The sequence below is a fragment of the Lepus europaeus genome, chromosome 11, assembly GCF_033115175.1.
Source record: "Lepus europaeus isolate LE1 chromosome 11, mLepTim1.pri, whole genome shotgun sequence".
NCBI lineage: Eukaryota > Metazoa > Chordata > Mammalia > Lagomorpha > Leporidae > Lepus > Lepus europaeus.
The window spans coordinates 87,309,208-87,326,314 of NC_084837.1; the positions used below are offsets into that span (position 1 = coordinate 87,309,208).

Below are 17,107 nucleotides of genomic sequence, written 5' to 3' on the forward strand. Positions count from 1 at the left end.
TAGAGTAGTTCAGACACCTGCAGAACCGTTGAGCCATGCACAGCCTGAAAAAAGGCCGTCTTTCCCTCACTGGCTGAGTCTGTTTACTGGTGTGTTTGTCCCAGTGAATGGTGAGACTACATTTTTGAACCTCAAAACTGCCTTTTATTCTGCTGTCATTAGATTAGCTTTTTTTAAAAAACCTGTCTGGAGTAGAACACTGCAAATGGAGGAGTAACTTTGGCTGCTACCAGCTAATCCTTTAACAAGGATTCCTGGCAGCAAAGCTACCAGAAGGGGAACAAAATAATCTAGGTATTAGGGCTGGCCATTGTAAAAAGATAAAAATCAGTTTCCTCTAAGACATTCCAAGCCAAGTTAGAAGTAGCACCTGTATAGAAAGATTTCAGGCATAACAGCTCCCCACTGTTCCTGGGGGAAGAGGAACTCAGGAGATGAGTTAGTGCCGTTTCACTGAGAAGTTGGAACCTGGCTGACCTAACGTGTCTGATGAACTGATTTTGAAGAAGCCGTTGCACTGAAGGGTGTTCTGTGCGTGTGTGGTTTCTGTCCACGCTTGCCTGTACCGCCTTCTGAGGCTGGCTGACTGTGACATCACAGCAGGTGCTGCTGCATCGTGTGGCAGAATCCTGATTCTCAGTGATTATTTCAAACCCCTTTATTGCTGTCTGAGAGTGGGAGATTGTGTATTTCTATTAAAACATTTACAATCAAAATCCTAACAGTGTGTGCTTAAGGATCATTTCATCCAGTGGGTTCAAAGTGTTAGTGATAGAGTTCTTTGTTCAAGCAGTGTTTTGTAGCAGTCCCGCATGTTAAACCAAGAAGTGCTGCTCCGGTTGGAGCCTGAAGGAGTTGAGCCCTAGGAAGGTCACAGCACCGCTGGAGGAAACAGAGCCTTGAGAAATCAGATGACTTGGCCACGGTCACGAAGCCAGCGGCTGGATTGGCACCCCAGCTGCACTCTGGAAATCTGCTGGCCAGAAGCTGGCATAGACAGCGAGGCCTAATGGGCAGCTGACTGATGAACCGCCACCTCTCAGGAAGCTGAAATCGTATTCACGGGATAGGACAGACCAAAAAGAAAGGACCATTCGTTTTACAGTGAAACCATTGTATAGAAAATTGAGTATTTTCATTAAAAAAATTGAAATGGGGATCATTTATATTTGTGGTTGCTGTTTAAAAGTCTGGAACTCAAACATACCAGAAGTGCCTAAAGGTTTCCAGTTTCCCAAGTTCTAAGAAGTTCCGACACTTAGTGGTGTTGAGACAGTGTGGATTGCTCTTCCCAAGGACAGAGCTTGGCAGTGTCCTGACGCTGAGCTACAAAGCTGGAGGGAAGAGAGCACGCTTCCAGGGAGCAGGGAGCCCTGGCCACTGAGGTTTCCTGGGCAGGCAGGGAGCTCTGTGCTCACCACCCAGTCTTTCAAGCTTCTCATGAGATGCGCCCATCACACGGGCGACAGCTGTCCTTTGGGCTTACAGATTACGGGCCCTGGAAACTGGCCGGCCTCGGGGCCTTCTCACACAAGAGTTGTCCAGAGCAGCAAGTGGCAGTTCTGAGGGAGCCCTCGGGGCCCTCTGGGTGGCTGCACCAGCAGGGCCCGCGCTGGAAAGGTCTTTACTCATTTTCAATTGCAATAAAGAAGGCTCCAAAAGTCAGCTTCACAGTCGCTCGGCGCTGCTCCCAGAGAAGTCTGTATGCAGAGGGGTGATGTTGTGGTCGTAGGCGGCATACTCGGAGGTGCCCGTGCTGGCCAGCTTGAGCTGCTGGGCGGCGTGGGTGAGCTGGAACGCAGCGTCGGGGTGGGCCGTGTCAGGCAGCAGCGTGCACTCCCGCTCCAGCATGTCGGCCACCCCCTTGAGCAGGTCCAGGAAACCAAAGGCCAGGGCGGCCTTCCGTAAACGGTTCAGCTCCTGAAACGGGAAACACCAGTGTTCCGCCATGTGTTCTCATCACACTTTCTAAGTTCTCCTTTGCCCTAAACTTTATAGGGAACATTTTCCTATGAGAACAATATTGAGGCGTTTTAATTTATTTGTTCACTTGAGAGACAGAGCTCCCATCTGCTGACCCACGTGGGTGGCAGGGACCCAAACTACTTAAACCGTCGCCCCTGCCTCCAGGGTGCACCGGCACTGTGATAGGGAATGCGGGCCTCTCCGGTGGAATCTTGACTGCTACGCCAATGCCCATCCCCAAGGTGGAGAGGCCGGTAACACGAGGTGACCATCTGCTGCTGCTGAGGACAGCTGACTGAAACAGGCTGCTGCCATCTTAGCGAACATCCGTGCCAAACATGGAGAGTACGTCGCATACATCATTTCGTTCACTTGTCAACTACAAGGAGGGCCACCTTTCCTCTGTCATTCAGACTTGGAAAGGGCGTGCCCACCTCTCTCGGTGCCCTCTGCTGGGGCCTCAGACTCCCTGAATGAACATGTTCCGAGGAGGCCCTGGAGACGAACAGGAAGCAGGCCACCACAAAAGCTGGGGGAGTAGATGGGAGCAAAGAATACACAGAGCCCGCCCGCCCGCCCGCCACGCTCCTGTCCGTGCTGAGAAGCACTCCTTGCTCCCCGCGGGGGCTGGGGCGGTCACCCGGCAGAGGGCCTTCCTGAGCTCTGCTATGTAAGATCTCAGCAAAGCAGAAAAGAGAAATGGGCTCTCTGACTACCTCTCTGCTGTCGTCTGTGAGACCCGAGAAGCTGAGACGGCCAGAGCAGTCACACAGCGTGCCACACTGAACAGGGGGCTGCCAGCCGTGTGTGGAGTCTGCAGGGACTGGGGCTGGGGCAGCGGCCACACAGTGGTCATGAAGTGCCTGTGTAGATGATGGGCGTCAGCTAGGGAGGGGCTTGGCTCGCTGAGCAACTGGTTTGAACTCTGATTAAAGCTGCCTTTGCTTGATTTCACCAGCTTGCTTCATAATTAGGTTTGCAGATAGATAGCAGCAATACGGTAATGCGATAACATCCCAAGTAGTACTGTATGTTCTCTGGGACAAGACGCTCGCCTGGGGCTGGCTGCGTGTGCCACATCTTGATTAGCAAACTAGGACACAACACAGCTCACCTTTCACCACACTTAATTTAATTCCAGCCAAACACCAGAAACGCGGGAGAAACAAGGAGGGAGCCCTCACGTGTAACTTGATCGGCTTTGCCAGGGGTTCAGAACTGACTTGGCATGGTTCTGGGGAGCCATCTTTGCAATTCATAGACGTGTACTTTGAGAAGTCATTCTCGAAGCAGCTTGTCTGCAGTGAGAGTGCTTTGGGCAGTTCCCCAGCCCGTGAGGGTCCACGCACCAGTGCGTGGCGTGGACTGACCCACCACGCCACCACTTAGCAGTGGGGAGGAGTTTAGGGCTTTCAGCTGCTTTCCCTCAGCCCTTCGCAGCAGACCATGTACACAGCCGGCCCTCATAAACACTATCAGTGCTTGGACTGTAGGGCAGGGTTGGACCTATCGTTTCCACTGCCTTTACTGCTAACAAAACTGAGGCCCAAGTCACACATTTCTAATCCCTGCTCTAATCCCTGCTGCGCCCTCACACTCACTACCGTGAGCGTTAATTTTGGGCACACCTTCTCCCACTGCTACTCTGACAATCTCACCTTATAGAATGTCTGTGTTTTTTCAGGTAGTTTCCTTGCATTTCTTAAAATCTTCTGTACATCTGTCTGTGATGACAAAAAGAGTTAACATTAGAGTTCTGTGGCAAAAAGGGAAAGTACACAAAAGAATGATTCTAAATGTTTAAAGAAACAGAAACGAAGACAACCACTGTCAGCTTGAGGCTGCCTTCCGAGCTGATGTCAGCGCTCTGCTCACAGCATGGCCCTCCTTCACAAGCATTCACGGTAACAAGATACATCTCCTGGTGATGCAAGAGAAATTAACTTGTATCACAAAAAACACACAGAGTGAACCTGACATCTTAGCCACTGGATTTGTTAACAGGGAGGCCAAGATCATTCAACGGTGAAGGACAGTCTCCTCAACAATTGTGCTGGGACCAGCAGATGAGCACACGGGGTCAGCACTGTGGCGTAGAAGGTCAAACCTCTGGGGCCAGCACTGGCACAGCCTGCAGTGCCAGCATCCCATAGTGGGCACCAGTTTAAGTCCTGGCTGCTCCACTTCCAATCTAGCTCTGCTATGGTCTGGAAAAGCAGAAGATGGCCCACATGCTTGGGCCCTTGTACCCACATGGGAGATGCAGAAGAAGCTCCTGGCTCCTGGCTTTGGATTGGCTCAGTTCCTTGTGTCCATCTGGGAGTGAACCAGCGGATGGAAGACTTCTCTCTCTATCTCTACCTCTCTCTCTGTCTTTCAAATAAATTAAAAAAAAAATCTTGGAAAAAAAAATGTTAAGTCTCCGTCTGCAGCACTGCCATCCCATATGGGAGCTGGTTTGAGTCCCAGCTGCTCTACTTCCAATCCAGCTCCCAGCTAATGCACCTGGGAAAGCAGCTGAAGATGGCCCAAGTGCCTGGGCCCTTGTACCCACATTGGAAACCTGGAAGAAGCACCTGGCTCCTGGCTTCAGCCTGGCCTAGCTCCAGCCACTGGGGCCATTTGGGGGGTGAGCCAGTGATGGAAGATCTCTCTCTCTCTCTCTCTCCCTTTGTGTCTCTGCCTTTCAAATAAATAAATCTTTTTTTTTTTTTTGACAGGCAGATTGGACAGTGAGAGAGAGAGAGAGAGAAAGGTCTTCCTTTTGCTGTTGGTTCACCCTCCAATGGCCGCCGCGGTCGGCGCGCTGTGGCCGGTGCACCGCGCTGAAGCCAGGTGCTTTTCCTGGTCTCCCATGGGGTGCAGGGCCCAAGCACTTGGGCCATCCTCCACTGCACTCCTGGGCCACAGCAGAGAGCTGGCCTGGAAGAGGGGCAACCGGGACAGGATCGGTGCCCTGCCTGGGACTAGAACCCGGTGTGCCGGCGCCGCAGGTGGAGGATTAGCCTATTGAGCTGCAGCGCTGGCCCTCAAATAAATAAATAAATCTTTAAAAAAAAAGTTAAAAAAAAAAAAAAAAGCTGAACACTTACCCACACACACTATATATAAATGAACTTAAAGTAGGTCAGAGACCTAAATGTAAGAGCCAAAATATATGCAAACTACAAAGCTTATGTAAACTACAAAGATATATATGAGTATATCTTTATGTCCTTGGATTTGGCTATGATCTCTTAGTTATGACACCAAAAAATACAGACATTTGAATCAAAAGTAAAGTCTTTTGTGCACTGAAGGACATTATCAAGTTGTGGAAAACAGCTCCTAAAATGGGAGAAAATATTTACAAACCATGTATCTGCTATGGGTCTACCAGCTAGACTATATAAATAACTCAGCAATAAAAAGACAAGCAGTCCAATTTAAAAAATGAACAAAAGATTTAACTAGATACTTTGTTAAAGAAGATAAACAAATGGCCAATAAGCATATGAAAAGATGTGTAACAACACTAGTCATTAGAGAAATACAAATAAGTGACACTCCACACTCACTAGAATGGCTGAAATACTTTAGTTCTAAAAACCCAAGGGGCCTGTGCTGTGGTTTAGTGGGTAAAGCCGCAGCCTGCAGTGCGCTGGTTCAAGTCCTGGCTGCTCCACTTCTGATCCAACTCTCCTACGGTCTGAGAAAGAAGTGGAAGATGGCCAAGTCCTTGGACCCCTGCACCCATGTGGGAGATCGGGAAGAAGCCCCTGGCTTCGGATGGGTGCAGCTCCAGCCACTGCAGCCATTTTGGGAGTGAGCCAACAAATGGAAGACCTCTCTCTCTCTCCCTCTCTCTGCCTCTCTGTAACTTTGAATGTGGAGGAATTTGTTTAACATTAGTTTCCTTTTGGAGTGATTAAAATATTCTGGAACTAGACAGTGCTGATGGTGGCAGAACACTGTGAAATGTATTAAATGTCACTGAATCATATACTTTAGAATGGCACATTTTATGTGTGTCTTGCCACAACAGAAATGTATACCTAGGACCAAAACAAAATTTAAACAAAATGCATCTATAACTGTGGTAGAAGTGGTTTTAATTATCTTTCTGCTGGAGAAGTGATGGTAGGAAAGAGAAAGGCTCTGATTTTCCTGTCCCCTGGGTGCATGGCCAGATGTGGCTCTGCCTCTGTGGAAAGGGGTCTGTCCTGTCATCAGAAGCTACTCTGGTTGTCAGGTGACCCGGCTCCTCTTCTCATTTGGCTTACATTGGACTATTGGAGGAACAAATGCAGAAAAAGGTGCTCAAAGGAGAAAACAGAGAGTCAAAAAGTGAATTTCTAAGAACAGGTGTGAATGAGACTTGGTGTCCATGGAGGGGAGATGTCCCTGAGTCCTTTGCTGGAAGGCAGCACTCCTGGGGAACAGTATTTCCTTCCTCCCCATGAGTGTTTCTGTGGGATTCCAAAGTGATGCTGTGGCTTGGGTTCTACTGTATGGATGGAAGAGATAGCCACCCGGAAGATTTCTACATCATTTTACAAAACTGTTGTTAAAGATAATCCCTGCTATTCAAGATCATCATGTGAAGAATATTACATCATGTTTCAGTCCCAGGAAGACGTGCTGCTCTAGCAGAACTGACAGACTTGCTCTTGTCAGACAAGAACTGCTAATAGTTATGTTTCTTTTTTGGCCTTGGTAGCAGGAAGGCCAGAGTCAAACTGCTCAAATACAATTATCATTTTGCCTTGGGTTCCTGGCACAACGGTCTCTTCTTCCTCCAGGTTTTTTATTGCTCTTAAGTTTGTCAACAGTGATTTGCTCTATGTGTGATTTGTTGAAGGCCATCTCAAATCCTTCTTGGAAATAATGACAGACACTATAAATAAATGAATTACTAAGTTTCAAAGAAAAGGAAAATCAGATCAAATGTCTGCCCACCTGCTTGCCCCAGAGCCGCCTCCTGTCCCCAATGGAAAGCATCGTATGAGTACTGTTACCTGCAGGCCGCTGGGTTTGATCCAGACAGTCACGTTCTGGGCATAGCTGCGTTTGTTTTTGGGTTGCAGAGGGAATGGGCTCTTATTGTCATCATCGCCATAAGGGTTTTCTTTAGCATCTTAAAGAAAAACACAGGCATTAAATGACACTTAGCAAAATACAATTACGTTTTCAGTTGGGCTAGCAGCTCTTTGAATCACTCAATCTTTTATGACTTATTTCTTCATTAAATTAGAAAACTCATTACCTTCAGTCAGGCTGGGGAACCTGTTCTCAATCTCTGAGGCCTTCCTAGCTGGAAAGTCTCTTAATGTTATTAAACAAGCATCACTCACCTACTCTGTAAAGTCAGAGCAAATTAAATGAGCACACACAGTATTAAAATGCATAGTTAAAAAGCATGGGCTGGTGCTGTGGTGTAGTACACGAAGCCTCTGCCTGTGGCACTGGCATCCCATATGGGCACCGGTTCCTGTCCTGGCTGCCCCTCTTCTAATCCAGCTCTCTGCTATGGCCTGGGGATGCAGGGCACCCATGTGAGAGACCTGGAAGAAACTCCTGGCTCCTGGCTTTGGATCGATCTAGCTCTGGCCATTGTGACCATCTGGAGACTGAACCAGTTGGTGGAAAATCTCTCTCTCTCTACTAACTCTTTCAAGTAAATAAATAAATCTTAAAAAAAAAAAAAATTTAAAAACATATACATAGTCAGTCTATCCCAGGTGCTCACCACCTGAGCCTTCTGCCATGATGGAATATCCACACCTGTGCTGCCTAGCATGGCAGCCACTAGTTCCTGAGCACTTGACATGTGGCCAGTGTTAACTGAGGAACTGAATTGTAAATCTTATTTTTTATTCAATTTAAATAACCTCATGGCTAGTGGCATTAGATCAGACAGGTTAAAGCATTAAAAAAAATTAAAAGCCAGGGCTGGCATTGTGGTGCAGTGGGTTAAACTACCACTTGCAGTGCTAGCGTCCCATAGTGGAATACTAGTTTGAGTCCAGGCTGCTCTGCTTCCATTCCAGCTCCCTGTTAATGTGCCTGGGAAAGCAGAAGGTGATGGTTCAAGGTCTTGGGCCCCTGCACTCACATGGGAAAACTAGATGGAATTCCCAGCTCCTGGCTTTGGCCTGGCCCAGCCCTGAGGAGTGAACCGGGAAATGCAAGATCTTTCTCTTTTCTCACTCTGCCTTTCAAACGAATAAAATCTTAAAAAAAAAAAAAAAAAAAAAAAAAAAAAAATTAAAAGGGAAAATTATATATATGACCAAATTAAGGAAAAGGGCATGGGAAGAGGTACTTTTATTTGTGAAGCATACACTCCCTTATGGCTTATGAGTTCATTGGTTCCAAAGACTTAAAGCCAGTGTGGCTTTCTAGCAATATGGATGAATAGGGACTTCGCGCCTGCTTGCCTAAGTCCCTTGCCTACGTTCATGTTAAAACTGGAATTAGCCAGTTTTCTGAGTCAGGTGTTCTCTACCTCTACAATGTGCCCTACCTTCCAGACTCATAAAATACTGGCGCAGCTCTCCAGAAGTACTTCCATTAACAGCTGCCTAGAGACGAACACGGAGTCGGGCTGAGCTCCTCCAGTCCTCTCTCACACAGCACACTCACATTATCTCGGGTATTTTCCTGCCTGGACTGCCCTCCCTTCTTCATTCATGTGTTCACACACTCACTTACTCATTCAGTATCTAAGGCTCCACCATGTAGTAAGCACCGTGCTAGGAATTGTGCAGAGATGTATTTTCTTGCCTCAAGGAACTCACTGAATAAAGAATATTTATGAAGTTCCAACTGTATGTCAGAGTTTCTATACATCCTCTTTCCTTAAAGCAACCCTAAAGGGTAGATATTATGGAGAGGCTGGACCTACACAAGGTTTCACAGTGACTCAGCAGGGTCTAGTTCCAAAGCCAGAACTCTTCCCAGCGCTCAACACAGCTGTTCCTCAACTACTCAAACTTACCTAGCTACAGTGCAAGGTCCAGATCCTAGCCTCTGTCTTCCATGAAGCTGTCCCAAGTTGTTTTAGAAAACAGAGTTTTCTTTAGACCCTTTCATCCTACATCATTATCAGCACCAAATATTTCAACATCCAATCATCACCTATTTTGTACAGTTTTCAATTGTCTGGAACCTATATATTACAACTGCCTTAGCAACAGGAAACATTGCATTTATGAAAAAAGAACAAGAAGAGGCTCTTAGAAATAGGAAATATGATAGTAGAAATAAAAAATGTTGCAAGATAAAGATTCCTTGTAGAAGGCAGAAGAAAATGAAAAAAAAAAATGGGGAAATGGGCAGGAAAAGACAGAAAACTACACACACACACACACAGACACACACCAACAGCAACTAAATGTTTCAGAATGGGAGAACAGAGAATATATAGAGGGGAAAATCAAATCAATAGCACATATGCCCAGTACTTATGACTATGAACTCAAATCAGAGAGGGCCCAGTGAGGGTCCAGCGAAATGAATGAGAACAACTGCATCATTCTGGAAATCGGGAACATCAGAGCACAAAGAAGATCCATGAAGTACGGAGGTCAAGGCCAATGGCCGGGAGTCTGTATGGCACCAGACCCTCAGCAGCAGCACAGGAAGCCAGAAGAGACAACAGAGCAATACTTCAAAACTCTGAGGGAAATGATTCCAGTCTAGAACTCAATATCGAACCATGCTCACCAAGCGAGTATGAAGGATGAGATGACATTCCCGAATAGGTACGAGTTCTATACATTTCATTCCATGTACCCCTTTTTTGGGAGTCCTGCAACAGGAGACCCACAGAGAACTGTGAAGGACAGAAGCAGGATGACATCTCACAGCTGGCCCAGAGAACACCTGGTCCATTTATGAGACAGGAGGATGGGGATGACTCTGACAGAAAAAGAAACTGCCAAATACCAAGGAATGTATTTCACTTGGGAGGGTTAAGTGACAGGTATTTAGAAAGCAAGCAAAGGAAAAAACAAAACAAAACAAAACAGTAGTTAGGACTGGGCTGGGGGACAAAAAGTTGCAAATCAAAGGGAACACAATTTGGTAAACCACTTGGCTCAGGGTTAAATAACATTTAAATCCTCTAATAAGGATTGAATCCTGATTTTACAAAAAAGAATATTATAACCATTTTGGGATGTCAGGGGAAGGTAAAATATGCCTCCTGGGTAGGTGAGTGGGAGATGGTGGTGGTAAGAGAGCTCAAGAGTTGAGTTACCCTTGAAATGTCAAAAGTGACATCTGGGGCTGGCACTGTGGCGCAGCTGGTAAAGCCACTGCCTGCAGAGCCGGCATCCCATATGGACGCCAGTTCAAGTCCCGGCAGCTCCACTTCCAATCCAGCTCTCTGCTATGGCCTGGGAAAGCAGTAGAAGATGGCCTAAGTCCTTGGGCCCCTGCACCCGCGTGGGAAGACCTGGAGGAAGCTTCTGGTTCCTGGCTTCAGATTGGCGCAGCTCTACCTGTTGAGGCCATCTGGGGAGTGAACCAGCGGATGGAAGACTTCTCTCTCTCTCTCTTTCTCTTCCTGTCCTCTCTCTGTGTAACTCTGACTTTCAAATAAATAAATAAATCTTTAAAAAAAATGACATCTAAATAGGAAAACTATGACCAAGAAATAGCTATATACTTACATTATTTAGAAATGTAAATACCAAAAGAAACAAGTGTTAAAAGTGAGTGTCTTGGGCTGGTGCCGTGGCTCACTTGGTTAATCCTCCGCTTGTGGTGCCGGCATCCCATATGGGCGCCGGGTTCTAGTTCCAGTTGCTCCTCTTCCAGTCCAGCTCTCTGCTGTGGCCCGGGCGGGCAGTGGAGGATGGGCAAGTGCTTGGGCCCCTGTACCCGCATGGGAGACCAGGAAGAAGCACCTGGTTCCTGGCTTTGGATCGGTGCAGCGCCAGCCGTAGCAGCCATTTGGGGAGTGAACCAACGAAAGGAAGACCTTTCTCTCTGTCTCTCTCTCACTGTCTATAACTCTATCTGTCAAAAAAAAAAAAAGTGAGTGTCTTGGGCCGGCACCGTGGCTCACGTGGCTAATTCTCTGCTTGCGGCACCGGCATCCCATATAGGCGCCGGGTTCTAGTCCCGGTTGCTCCTCTTCCAGTTCAGCTCTTTGCTGTTGCCTGGGAGGGCAGTGGAGGATGGCCCAAGTGCTTGGGCCCTGCACCCACATGAGAGACCAGGAAGAAGCACCTGGCTCCTGGCTTACATTGGATTTAAGCGGCCATTTGGGGAGTGAACCAATGGAAGGAAGATCTTTCTCTCTGTCTCTCTCTCTCTCACTGTCTATAACTCTACCTGTCAAATAAATAAATAAAAAAAAAAAAAAGACAGGGCAGGCTGACTTGTTAAAAAAAAAAAGTGAGTGTCTAGGAACAAAATTTGGCATAGGAGGGACTGGTACAAATAGTGCTATTTTCATGTCTGCTTTGAAAAGCCTTAACAAAACCAGCAGTATCTACCGCCACGTGTCTGCTGTGCGTCAGTGCTTTCACACTCCCTCAGGAGGGGCTGGTGGACAGGAGCTCTGTCAAACAAATTAATTAATTAATTAACAAAAAAAAGTCTTGGGTCGCCCTATTTCCACACGGCCTGCTCACCTCTACTTCCCCGCCGCCCCTCCCACGCACACCACTCCTTTCCTTTCAGCCCGTTTGCCCAGGGTGCCCTTGCTTCCCCCTCTCGCTCAGCAGATGCCTCCTGCCCTTCACAAGCTGGCTAGCGCCTTTCCGCCGTGAGGATCTTACTGAGGCCTCTGCCAGGCTGAGCCCGCTTCCGTGCCAGGCCGTGTTTATTATTCCACTTCCCACTATACTTTGAGTAACTCCTGCTAACTTTTTATCCACGAGGCCTGCCACGGAATAGGTTGTTTGGTAGATGTCCCTGAAATTGAAATGGGCTCCAATGAGTCAAGGATGACTCTACAGTTGGAGCCTGAGGAGCTAAGAGGTACAAGGGACCCTCAATCAGAGGAGGAGGAAAATCAGAAGAAGCAGCGTAAGGAGAAGAGGGTGAGAGACAATGGTGTCTGTTAAAACCATGCTGAACCTGAGACTGGCACAACATGCAGGTGGGAAGAGGCCCAATGGGAGCCGGAAGTGTGATATGCGAATTCCAGGGAGAGCTCAGGTGGGACGCACAGATTTGGGGGGTCTCAAAACATTACAGCTGAGAAATAACCTAGAGAGTAAGAACCCAAGAGGAGAAAGCAAAGAACAGTATCTTAGAAACTGAGGCAAGAGGGGAAAAACACAAGAAGGTTAAGACAAAGAAGCTGCCAAAGAAAAAGTCAAGTACCAGGAGCAAGGGAAAGCTAAAGGAAAACAGCTTCAAGAAGCAGCGGAGGTTAAATAATCTAGGGGTGTCTGGGGGTTACTTGGATTGAAACTAGTACACTAAGAAAAATGTTCAAGGAGAGCGGATTCTTACTTTAAGCACTTAGAGTTTATGTTTACTCAGAGCAACCTAAATGTTGGCTTCCCAGGAGCGGTCAATGCTGATCAAACATCACACTCTCTCAGAGTTCTCCATGTACACATCCAGCATCAAAACCCACAGCATACCAATGGAGGAGCTCATGCTCCCTGCCAACTGCCAGACACACTCAGAACAGCAGAGAGAAGACAGAGTTAAGATAAGCAAAAGCTGATCTTGGTTATACCTGAAATAGGACCCAACTGTGCCATTTTCCCTAGCCATGGGAGAGGTTCTGGGCCAGGCTCAAAAAGAGACATCATGAGGTTTGATTTCTTCTTGCTGTCAGCTTGGGAGTAGAGCATTCCATGCCATTCAGGACTAGATGGAGAGAAGATGGAAGATCAGAAGAATATCAAGCCTGGGACTGTCAGGTTAAGTAAGTCTAACCCACGTTCTTTTGAGCTTCAACTCTGCAATCAGGCACATTACATTTACCAAGGCCAAACATTAATCTCAAAGTACATACTGTTGTCCCCTACTATTTCCATCCCTCTTGGATATTTATTATTACTCAGGCAAAATTATGTATACAAAGAAGTCAAAGGTATTCTTAAGACAGAGAAAACCAAGCACAAAGGACAGCAAGTAGCCGCAGGGTGGTGAGAAGGAAAGGCTGTGGTCTACAGGTCCTTTTAGCTGCCTCACGCCATCACGCACAGGGAGCTCTTCTCCTACAGGGCACACGGCCACCACCTTGTTATGTAACAGACATGCTGTTCCAGCGCCTCAGAGGCCCTAGGCGGTTCCCATAATCAGAGCCAGTGACAGTACTCTGAGTGCCAAGAAATGCAGGAGACTAGTAAGAAGGGCAGTTTTCCTTATGGACTAGGTAATTCTAACTCAAGCAGAAATGGAGCCATGTTTCCTCTGATCCGCCAGGACCTCTTGATTTCCTACGCCAACCCTAGGTGACAGGCAGAGGTGCACAGTCATCTCGTCTTTTCTAACAACAGGCATCACAGAAAGGGAAGCAGATATTTTGCAGATTTCAAGACGTCAGAGGATGGAAAAGTTAGAAGGACGTTCCTCACAGGGCAAGCATACAGCACAGCAGTTAGGAGTACAGGCTCTGGAGTCAGAACACGTGGGCAAGAATCCTAGCTCTTCTGTTTACTACCTGTGTGAACTTGGGGAAGTTCCTTGGCCTCTTCAAACGTCAGTTTCCTCATCTATAAAATGGGGTTAATGTTGATACTTCTGCACAGAGGAAGGGATAAACGCGTGAACAAGTGCAAAGTGCCTGGGAGGAGCTGGCACACGGTACAATGCTCAAAGCGATCCCAGCTATTTTCATTTGGCACTACTTGCTCATTTTATAAATGAAGAGTCTGTGAATCTGCCTATGCTCCTATTGCAAGTTAGTAACATGGTTCTACCTGGAGCCCAGATACTGCAGACAGGAAGACAGGATAAAAAAGAAAAAAGTTGAGAAAGGAGATACTATAAAAGTAATATAATTAAAAGATCATTCCTTATTTATTCTAGGGGATTCAAAGAGCAGTTTAGAAGGTAATGTCAGGTGGAAATGGTGTGGTTGGGAAAGGAAAAAGGTGACATGGACTTTTCTCTCTCTTCAGAAATGTTTGTGCAATACTTCACTAGTGAACTGATTTTCCCTTCCATTCAACCAAATGTAAACAATCTTTCCTACCCTAACTGAACAATCGCCACCATTCCTTCTACTTTTAGGCTGCCATGGAGCAGGACACAGAAGTTGGGTATTTTGCCTGCAATCTGGTTGGCTGAATTTTCATCTTCAGTGTCATCAGTGATGCCAGGACCCACCTCATCACCTTCTGTAAAAAGAAGAGGAAACAGGCTAGGCTGATATTAGCCACAGAAACCCCAGGCCAATTACATTCTTGGCTGCTTTCAGTCTTGAAAGGAAGGTATACAGAGTTGTAAAAGAATATTGTGACAAATGGAAAAAACTCATCCCAGTTCTCCAAATCCATATAAACCAGTTTTCAGGTACTGTATGGATTCTATATGCACAAAACATCCAGAATAGGCAAATCTATATAGATACAGAAAGGATATTAGTGGTTATCTGGGACTGGGGAAATGGAGGGCTGGGGGTTAACAGTTAGCACTGGGCTTGTTGTTGGGGTGATGAAAAAATGCTAGACTTGGCCGGCATTGTGGCTTAACAGGCTAATCCTCCGCCTTGCAGCGCCGGCACACCGGGTTCTAGTCCCAGTTGGGGCGCCGGATTCTATCCCGGTTGCCCCTCTTCCAGGCCAGCTCTCTGCTATGGCCCGGGAAGACAGTGGAGGATGGCCCAAGTGCTTGGGCCCTGCACCCCATGGGAGACCAGGAGAAGCACCTGGCTCCTGGTTTCGGATCAGCGCGATGCGCCGGCCGCAGCGGCCATTGGAGGGTGAACCAACGGCAAAAAGGAAGACCTTTCTCTCTGTCTCTCTCACTATCCACTCTGCCTGTCAAAAAAAAAAAAAAAAAAAAAAAAAAAAAAAAAAAAAGCTAGACTTGATTGTGGTGATGGGAACACAACTAAAATATACTGAAAGCCACTTAATTATCCATTAGAAAAACTTTTTTTTTTTCAAAAACTTTTAAATTTGAGAGCCCAAGGCAATGATTTTCTTTTTCAACAGGAATAATTTGCTCACTTTAGAGTGGCATTCAACAGCCCTTTTAACATGGCCCTATTTTGCCTTCCAATAATTTCTCCCTATATAAACTCTTTGTTTTGCTCAATTTCTTTTTTGACAATTATACAGACACACAGATTTCCCCCAGGACCTGAGAAATAAGGGAAAGCTGGTTGTTCTCTGAGAACAGTAAGGTAAATCACAGACATGCCATCTGCGGGAATGTATCAAGTTCTATGGATTTATGATTGAGCGGTTACTGGATAGCCAACACTCCAACCAAGATAACCTTGGAATAAACAGAAATGATAACTCATTAAGTGGAAAACTGATTGACTGGATAAACTTCTTGGAGAGAATGGATAAAAATAAAGTGGATAGTCAGCCTAGAACAGAAGAGAGAGAATTTCAAAGAGCTAGAGGCTCACATTCTCTAGAGATGCTGAATTTGGGGATGTGACTTTATAGTTCCCGGAGAGGTATATTCTAAAGTAATGAGGACTTGGTCAGCGCCGCGGCTCACTAGGCTAATCCTCCACCTGCGGCACCGGCATCCCGGGTTCTAGTCCTGGTCAGGGTGCTGGATCCTGTCCCAGTTGCTCCTCTTCCAGTCCAGCTCTGTGCTGTGGCCTGGGAGTGCAGTGGAGGATGGCCCAAGTGCTTGGGCCCTGCACCCGCATGGGAGACCAGGAGAAGCACCTGGCTCCTGGCTTCGGATCGGCGCAGCACGCCGGCCTCAACGCACTGGCTGTAGCAGCCGCTTGGGGAGTGAACCAACGGAAAAAGGAAGACCTTTCTCTCTGTCTCTCTCTCTAACTCTGCCTGCCAAAAATAAATAAATAAATAAAGTAATGAGGACTTGCAAGGATCTAGATTTATCCATGCTTTCAAACATTTTTAATGCGTATCTACTATGTGCTTGACACTAACAGAACAAAGAACAAACATGCTTCTTCCCCTTGTTCAGCTATGTTTGACTTGCACATTATCCACAGCCACACTTTGTCTTTCTCAGGGCATTCCTTACAGGAAAGGCAGAGCCCTGGATGAGCAACTAAGCACTCGCATCTCTAAAGGATTTCCACGGCAACTGTACAAGCCAATGTGTGGTAAATATGTGCCACCATGTTTTCCACAGTGTAAAGCAGAATTTATTTTCTGATAGATTCGGCAACATTTTCTAAAATCCAGTTCAATAGCTATTCCTTTCATCTAAATTCTGCAAAATAAGTTTTCCTGCTATTTAACATTTAAAAATAACTTTAGACAATAAGATACTTCACATTTGTCCATGGAATAGGAAGAGAACTCACCTTTGTTAAGTGCTATAGGCAACACTAAATGTCTGGACAGAACAGGGGGACTTGAAATATCAGCTATATCAATAAATCCCACTATTTCCAAATCTGAAAGGAAGAAATCAACATAGCATTAATTCACACAATGGGAAAGTACAATATATTCTATGTTAGATTTCATAAACACACTATATAGGTGGGGATTTCAAATACGAGGACGGGTAAATTTATTAAGCTTCTCTGTGAGTAACTCTAAGAATTCTCATTTCAGGTAGATCAGGAAGTAATAATTATCTTTCACTTAAAAAAAGTCAGTGATATGACAAATCAGGTAAACTTCAGGCAAACATCTTAAAAGGTCAAATTCCTCTACAGAGTCAGAGATGTTCATGTCACCAGGGGGCGTCAGAGTCACACACGTCCACAACAACTTACTTCAACCTTCCTTGGAAGGTAAGCTCCACATTAAAAACATTTCCCTGAGAAAAACAAGTCCTTTACAAAACCAAGATAAGCAGTCTAATGACAATAATTTCTTTGCTTTATATAAACTGTACTAAAGACCAACATTATTTTTTAAAATCGAAAATAAAGACAACATGAAAATTGAAGTCAAAAGAATTTTAAAACATTTTTTCTGATTACATAAATATGCAAGTACAAAAACCTGGAAAACACTAGAAGCTGTAAATAAGAAAAATAAAATCATATTTATCATAAAAGGAAATC

General features: G+C 46.0%; 1 protein-coding gene across 3 annotated transcripts in view; it reads right to left on the reverse strand.

Moving 5' to 3' along the window:
• Positions 1 to 1,664: 1,664 nt before the first annotated feature.
• INTS14 (integrator complex subunit 14) overlaps positions 1,665 to 17,107 on the reverse strand; it is a 28,888-nt gene continuing 13,445 nt past the window's right edge. For all 3 annotated transcript variants that reach the window (XM_062206157.1, XM_062206155.1, XM_062206158.1), the window contains 6 exons: positions 16,394 to 16,486; positions 14,120 to 14,264; positions 12,653 to 12,786; positions 6,963 to 7,081; positions 3,624 to 3,689; positions 1,665 to 1,920 (listed from right to left, as the gene is read on the reverse strand). In XM_062206157.1, coding sequence (XP_062062141.1) covers positions 1,669 to 1,920; positions 3,624 to 3,689; positions 6,963 to 7,081; positions 12,653 to 12,786; positions 14,120 to 14,264; positions 16,394 to 16,486 — 809 coding nt within the window. In that variant the 3' untranslated portion in view covers positions 1,665 to 1,668. The remainder of the gene's footprint in view (positions 1,921 to 3,623; positions 3,690 to 6,962; positions 7,082 to 12,652; positions 12,787 to 14,119; positions 14,265 to 16,393; positions 16,487 to 17,107) is intronic.